Source organism: Bemisia tabaci, chromosome 3 (genome assembly GCF_918797505.1).
Source record: "Bemisia tabaci chromosome 3, PGI_BMITA_v3".
Classification (NCBI taxonomy): Eukaryota; Metazoa; Arthropoda; class Insecta; order Hemiptera; family Aleyrodidae; genus Bemisia; species Bemisia tabaci.
Genome location: NC_092795.1, coordinates 28651314 through 28659331, shown reverse-complemented (window position 1 = coordinate 28659331; position 8018 = coordinate 28651314). Strand labels below are relative to the sequence as shown.

General features: G+C 35.1%; 1 protein-coding gene across 1 annotated transcript; it reads left to right on the top strand.

Moving 5' to 3' along the window:
• The first annotated feature begins 261 nt into the window (after positions 1-261).
• LOC109031156 (reticulon-4-interacting protein 1 homolog, mitochondrial) lies at positions 262-7194 on the top strand. The gene is made up of 6 exons (XM_019042511.2): positions 262-748; positions 1973-2199; positions 2744-2941; positions 3557-3675; positions 4119-4401; positions 6055-7194. The coding sequence occupies exons 1-6, from the start codon at positions 478-480 to the stop codon at positions 6169-6171; spliced, it is 1215 nt and encodes a 404-aa protein (XP_018898056.2). The 5' UTR covers positions 262-477; the 3' UTR covers positions 6172-7194.
• The last annotated feature ends 824 nt before the right edge of the window (positions 7195-8018 follow it).

Below are 8018 nucleotides of genomic sequence, written 5' to 3'. Positions count from 1 at the left end.
ATGATAAGAGTTTTCATGTATTGAACGGCGGTACCACCATTCATGGTACACGTGGTAGAGCTTTGCGCAGCTCACAAAGAGAGAAGATGCTTGTCATAGTTTTTTCTTGAATTAAATATGCAAGAAAAAGTTTTTCCCCTATCAAAATGTTCATTAAGCTAACCTTTCATGCATAGTGTAGGAGTCAACGTGATCGCTATTCCTAGTGTATTTTTTGTTTGTAAGTTGTAAGTTTGCTTAACCTCACTTTCACCTTTGTTTACATAATAAAGCTATTGATAAGGCTGGGCAAGCTTATCAATACAATATTGTGAAATTTTCTTCCCATAAACTTCTCTTTAGAATATTTTGAACTGAAGTCATAAATTTTTGAGGCGTTTTCTGTAACTGACTCAGAACTTTTCATATTTCCTCCAGTGGCTCTGCACTGTCTTGTAAGTTGTGCTCAGAGATCAAGTGATAGCAGTCCGTGTTAAAATGTCCAGTTCAAAATTGATTGCCCATTCTCAGTTATTCAAAGCCCTCAAGTTAAAATGTCAGCAACATCAGACTCAACGCTTTTTAGCAGCCATCGCAGAACCAAAAGTAGATCAAGTTCGAAGCAAAATGAAGGCTTGGCAGATTCATTCTTACGGTGGCCTCGATGAACTCCAGCTCTCCGAAGCTAGGTTACCCAGCATTAGTTCTGATCGTATACTCATCAAAGTGTCCACATCAAGTGTCAATCCATTAGACGTAGCTATGACAAGTAATTATTTTAATATCCTTAGTAGTACTTAAATTAGCTTTGCTTTCAAGGGTCAGTTTTGGAGTGAGGCTCCTTTTCATGCGGTAGGTAAGTCGATCATCAAGTTGCAATGCAATTGTGGAAGGCGCTATCTCTTCATAACACCTCATCAGTAGTGACCAAGGGAAGAAATATGAAAAGCTCGTGAAAAATATTGTAACACAAAGTGAATTTTAGGCGAAGGTGACTTGTTCTTTCACGTAACTCTTTATATTCATATAATCTACAAAACCCTGATTTGAATGCATTTTTGAAGAAAATAGTAATTGTAACCTCTGTCAATATTGTGAAGTTCAAAATGATCCTTAAAATAATGCATCCTTCCAATTTATTTTAATTTTAGATAGGTACCTAAAGATTTTACTAATTATTATGCTAACTTAAATAATTATTACTTCAAAAACATAAATGTTGCCCGAATGTTATGTCATTGAGAGCCAAATAAAAGAAGAATTCATTGCTCAGGAAAATAATGCTCAGTCTGAAACAAAGCACAAGTGATCCAAGTTTATTTTAAGATGTAAATATAACTCTATTTTTCATGAAATTTCCCTTGTCTTTAGATCTACGATTTTACTTTTTTACATACAGGGTTATAAGAGGTTTTTGCTACTGGGACAGCTTTCTTCACATTCTTTCCAAAGTATCCTAAGTACCATTTATGCTTAGAAGCTGTGTTGCTGGAAATATCAATATTATTTTGAAATTTTTTTAATACTTCTGCATGATCCTTTCATGAAAAAAGGGAGTAATCTTGATGTTAAAAGAAATATTAGGTCTAATTTCAAGTAATCAGTATTTTTTTTTGTGTGTGTGTTTGTGTGTGTAAAAAATTGGACAAGTTTCAGGAATTTGGCAACATAGTGTGAAGCACAAATGGTGCTTGTTATACTTCAGCCAAGAGGTGAGTGTTCAGGATCTTTATATGCTGTTCAAAGTATTGTTCATAAGCAGTAGTTACCCCTGAATTCAGCCTGTACTCCCGTGCAGTCTTTAACCAGACAAAACCTGATATTAAAAGAATTCATTCACAGATTCAGAAAGGAGGTGGCAAAAATTGGTCCCAATTCTCACTTTGATTGGGTATCATTGTACCAAGCAATTATTACATCATAACATGGTGCTGTTTGTCTATAATTCAAATTTTTTATTTTAACCCAAAATTCTTTCCAATTTTCGTTTCAGATGGTTACGGAGCAATTCTGCTGAACAAGATTCGCCAAACAGAAGCTGGTAGCTGTGAGCCAATTGTTGAGTTTCCTTTGACTCTGGGCAGGGACTTTTCAGGCACTATAATTGCTAAAGGAGACAAAGTTGGCTCTGAGTTTCAAATTGGAGATGAAGTTTTTGGAGTTACTCAACCTCATGAAAGTGGTTGTCATGCAGAATTTGTCACTGCGCATAAGTGTTTAGTAAGTTATTCTAAGAAGCTATGCATTGTTTGCTCATCCTTCTTTGTATTGTAGTTGGCAAACTACACCATTTTTGCAATCAATAAATGAATTGTCACAAGAGAAGGTTCTAAGATTACTTATCGCTTACTCTGGGGTACGTAGTAGCCACCAGGAGAGTCCAAAAAAGTTATTGAAGGTTTCATGGGCATGAAAGCATAAAATGAAAACTTGAAATTCAAATCAATCTTCCAAGGCATGTAAGAAACTATCTCAGTTCTCAGTGAAAAACATTAATTTTTTGTTGTTTGAAGTAGTCCAAATGAAATTCTTAGCCTTTCAACCATATTTTTCAGTTTTTACCAACTGGATTAAATCTGGTCCAGAATTTTCATTTAAAAAGTGGGTGCTTTTGCTAACTGAAATGGGACTAAAACTTAAATTTTAAAAGAGTAAAAAAAGAGCTCTCTGTTCCTCCTCTAAAGAGCTTTTCTATTAAGGTGCAATCTTGAAATTTTCATCACAATTCTTTGTCCCCTCGCTGACTTTAAAATTTTGCCCTCAGGTTCATAAACTTCCAGAAAATATAAAACCAATTGAAGCAGGCTCAACTTTGTATACTGGTCTGACAGCATGGTCTGCGCTGAAGGTAACTGGTGACTTGGCAATAATTCCACCAAAGAACAAGGTTGTACTTGTCATTGGCGGTGCAGGAGGTGTTGGCTCTGCGGCGATTCAGTTGTTGAAAGCATGGGATGCACAGGTATCTGATCAACTTAGCTCTGATTTGTTTTGCAGACTTATAGCATCATTACAAAATGACAACTATGAAAATGCGAATCATGATTGTGGCGCTCAAAAATTTCATCTTATTTTCTACTCATTCAAGAGAGTATAATCAGAAATTTTTTTCAGGAGTGAGGAAATAACTTTTTCTCACCAATTTTTCACTTGGTATCAATTATTTTATCTTAATCATTAGCTTCTGTAATGTGAAATTCGTAACTAGACATGTTTTTTCTTTCTGAAATATTTCTTCTTCAGGGATAATTCCTCTAAGTTAAAAGGAAAATGGTGCAGAATTCAACACAAAATATTGATGAGTCAGAATTTAACACAATGATAATGATGAGTAATAACCTAAGAGCAGCCCCAAAAAGCTTTGTTTCGTTAAGTATTAATTTCAATCAATCATATGTATGGTTTTGTTGACTTCTAGGGTGTTGTTTACGCCATAATTTTGAAAAAGCACACCTCTAACCAATGGAGCCAGTATCCCAATTTTCAGTTTTCCATCCCCCTAATCCTCTTTCCTGTGGACGGTCATAATGTATGTAACTCACGATAATCGGATTAAGTAAGCAATATCCTGTTGTAGGTGGTTGCCACGTGTGCAGCAGACGCAGTTCCCTTGGTACAGTCTCTTAAAGCAGATGTTGTCATCGACTACTCATCCAATGCTTCGGAACTTATTTCTGTCTTGCAATCTGTTGGAAAGTAAGTCAATACATTTCCTCCTAAAGATCTAAATAAAATCATCTTTGTGTACAGGAAAAGTACTTTAAAAGAAAAAAAAAAAAACACTTAGAAGTGGCCCGAACTGTATGTAACAAGGTGGGGAAATGGTGCTGGGTCCACACCATTTCGCCGCGCCATTTTCTTAGCTTTGTTTTCCCCGCAAAATGGTGTGGACCCAGCACCGTTTCTCCACCTTGTTACGTACTTTAAAAGATGCATCCATGAAAAATATTTGTTTTCAGTTAAGCAACGTTGATTTAATAATGGTTAAAATGTGCTTTAATTCACGAGAGGTTGGTCCCATTTGATGTCGCAAAAAAACTGAAGATTATTCATGTCAACCTCACAATTTTTTCCTTTGATTTTTTTTTTTAAAATGATACAATTTGCCCTGCAATACAATTTCGTATCTTAATTTCTAGGTACGATATCATTCTTGATGCAGCTGGTATTCCGGAGTCAGAAATACCCAACTACTTGCCCCTACTGAAAGAATGGTCCTTAGCCAAATTTATTACCTTGAAGTCACCTTTGTTACGCAACATTGATGAAAATGGTGTTATCAATGGGATGATTCTAAACGGCTTCAGCCTTTTGGCCAACAATCTACCCAATCTATTCAAAGGAAGCACTGTTCGTTGGGGATTCTTCATGCCTTTGAATCAAGGTGTCAAGGAGATTGCGCATCTATTGGAAACAGAAAAGGTAAGTTTGTGTAGGAATGTTCTGACTTATTTAACTGGTATTATAGGAGGTTGCGGAGCTGTAGCAAAATTCAGTATGTCTGATGTCTGCAAGACCATGACTCTTCCTCTTAAGTAGCATTGACATTAAGATTTAGACTTTAAAAACGTAAAAAAGTTGTTGAAACGCATGCGTACAAAACCCTTTTTGCCATTTTTAAGTAAGCTCCAAGTGAAATTTCAATAAATGAAAAATTAAGTGGCATACAAATTTTTCATGTTCTAAAAATCCCTAGTGATGCTGAACACAAATGAACCGTACATTTTGCAATGTAAAAAAAAAAAAAAAAAAAAAAAAAAAAAAAAAAAAAACTAAAATTTTAAGTAGTGTTGATGTAAAATTGTTGTTAAAATTTACTGAAATTACAAGATAATAAACTTGTTAAAGTTCAAAGTGGCATTTTTACTTAAATTTAAAACAAAAAGGGTTTTCGAACTTTGACAGATTTTTTAAGAATTTTTTCTTTAAAATATATGAGTTCTTTCTTTCTCTATATTTAACAGACAGTGCGTCTAGAGTGCCTTCACCTCCTTATCTCAAGATTCTTAAGACCTGTTTTTAAATTGTCGAGACATCAACAGTAGAAATCAAATTAGGACTTTTGAGTAAAAATTGCCTGCAGTGGTCTCTACCGAGTAATGCACCAACTATGTAGGAGACCAAGTACAATATGAAACAGGGTGTAATGAAATCTGCCGAAAAAATTGATGAGTATGCTCTTGGCTTAAAAAATAATAGGAAAATAATTTTAATGTAACCCGTTGTCCTAAAATTTGAACAAGCAGCCAACCTTTCAATCCTACTATATACAAATATATATTGCATGTTTTCAGCCCCGCCACATCCCATCTCGGGCCCTGGTACCAATTTTCTGGCCCGGGCCCCTAGCACGGGGGGGGGGGGGGGGGGTCCGGGGGGCCTCCCCCGGGAAATTTTTGAAATTTTAAATCTATTTGGACGCATTATGAAGCTCTTATGATGGAGATTTTCCATCAATTTCTGCAGAATAATTACGCCTCTTTGTTTACTTTCAGCACCAAAAACTTTCGAATTGTTGCATTCAAAACATCTATAAATTTTTTTTTGAGGGGCCAGATGATAATTTTCAATTCTATGGGGAGCCGGGCCCCCCTGGACTCCCCTTCCGTACGTCTATGACAAGGGAGTTGAGCCATTGAAGTCGAGGATGCCCAGACAGGAGGCTCTTAGCATCCGACAACGGAAGAAAATGAAACGCAGTTACTAAAAATATCATTCTACATATACTCAAAATCTTGAAAATCTCTAAAAAAGTAAGAAAAATTTTATAGTGCCCTAGCGTGTTTTTGAAACTTTATTCACCTTTTGCGGAATTTTTAGGGTAATTTTCTCACTTTTCCCTACGAGACAAGGGTTACACATGAATTCGTAGTGGTTTGTCACCTGCGCCACGGGCCCCTCCAGGGCCCGGGCCCCGGTACCAAGGACCCAGTATCCCCCCCCTTGTGGCGGGCCTGCATGTTTTATACAAATTAAGAGTTCACTCAAAGATATTTTTCCAGTGTCTCAATTTTGACTTTTTTAAACTTGTCACCTGTTCTCTAATACTTAAAATTTTGTGTTCTTCTCCCGCAGATGAAATCCATCATTCACAAGGAGTTTGGCTTCCAAGAACTGAAAGAGGCTTATCAAACAGTTAAAGATGGCCATTTGAGGGGCAAAGTGGTTGTGAAAATGGAGGATGAAAAGTAACCGAACCCCTCGTGCACATCTTCAAACTATTAAACCGGTGCGCTTTTGTTCCTAATTGTGTTTACTGAGTGCTTAATACATATTATCCTCTTTGTACCTGTAGCATCAAAGATGTGGTCATTAAAAAAGATCTCCACACTCAGAAAAAACAAAATTTTTCTTGAGAGTGCAAGAATATTTTACTTTACAAGTTGAAGAGGTAGATTTAGAATTTGATCTTAATCTAAGCTTGAATGTTTCCAAGAAGAGCTTTAAATCTATTTTTATTATTATTTTTCATTATAAATGTAGATACTCATTCAAAACCTTTCTTGGAAGCAGAAATAACCATCTTTCAACTGGATCTGATCATTTTTTTCTTTCAACAAACAATTAGAAAACAATTGCCTTTCACCGCAGACCTCTCAAAGTCAAACAGTATTTTTTAGTACTCCAGCACATTGATGTATATTTCTCATATCCTTACCTAGTCATGTTGCCCAAATTCTAGTAAGAAATTAATATTCTACATGATTTTTGCCCGGAGAACGCAAGAAAATATAAGCACATATAAGAACTTGCAATATTTATAATAAATAAAAATGAGTACTTTTATTCATTTGATTTTTAAAATATGTACCGAAAATGTGTTTCTGTTGCCCAGCTACTTAAATGTACAATCAGTCTGTTAGTGAAGTTTGTATTTTACTTGTAAAAAGCAGTAAAAAGAAAGATTTTACTATGAAGAAAAAATTAGGGACTCAATGCTCTTAAAAAGAATACAGATATAGTTTGCTACCTATGATTTGTTGTAGCTACTCCAACGCATGCTGATGAAATTTTACTTATCTATCATTATAGCACATTTAATCAAGAATCAACATCCAACTGTTTTCATTTTTAGCTGAAAATGCTGCTTTTGTTGTCTATTAGATCAGCACAAACAAACAAACAAATTTTTCTTGTTGTATTTAAGTAACTTTTATCTTGTTGTTTTTTTATTTTCTGCTCAAATCTATAAAATAAAATTGTGAGTTTTTTTTACTTATGATTTACTGATTTATTGTTGACTGATTTATTTTATTTGCATTCCAACAACAAAGATAATATTTCCTATCCTCCAGTCCTAAGCTAATGTATCGTGACTGCGTTTTCCCTGGTTTTGCATTTTTATTAAGGAAAAACATCGTAGCAACCTCATTGCCCTCAGTATTACGTATTCAATTCTTGGGACTCATAGTAGGTACCTTGCTTCTGCTCAATATGGTTACCTAGAAACTTTTTTCATGATCACTAGATTTTTCTTGGTATTTACATATATGCAGGAAAGCGTTGGTATCTTGTTTATAATGTTTTAAAATCTCCATTTTATTTATTAAAGTAGAATAATCCAACGCCATTCTTTGAAATTTTCACAGAATATTCGAAAGGTTTTTAAGCAATGACGTAATGAGTGAACATTAAACAATAAATACACGTGTACAAATTGTGTACATTGACTTCAATTCATAGGAAGTCGGTATAGGAAGTCGCTTAGAAGGGTCTCTAAGCGTGAAAATAGTGATGGCTAGAATAAACAAAATACTCTACCTCCTATTAAACTTGGTACTAATGAAAATGTATGGGTAAGGAAATGTCCTTACCCATACATTTTCATTAGTACCAAGTTTGAAATTTTGTCTATAGATGGCTGTAGGTTCTACATCTGGAATATAAGCTAGTAAACAAACCGAAGAAGAAGAAGATTTCAATTTAATTTCCAACATATAATTTTGTTCTCATTTCTTTTTTTACGAGGAATCCTGTGGAAAAATCATAATGGAGGGCAGAAGCATCGTTCGGAGATTTTTGCCCTGGGGGCCACGCTG

Bases quoted from the DNA above. Each gene is read 5' to 3' on its own strand.
- LOC109031156 (XM_019042511.2), top strand. From the start codon at position 478: ATGTCCAGTTCAAAATTGATTGCCCATTCTCAGTTATTCAAAGCCCTC. The intron at 749-1,972 runs GTAATTATTTTA...TTTTCGTTTCAG, and splicing joins ATTAGACGTAGCTATGACAA to ATGGTTACGGAGCAATTCTG. The intron at 2,200-2,743 runs GTAAGTTATTCT...TTTTGCCCTCAG, and splicing joins TCACTGCGCATAAGTGTTTA to GTTCATAAACTTCCAGAAAA.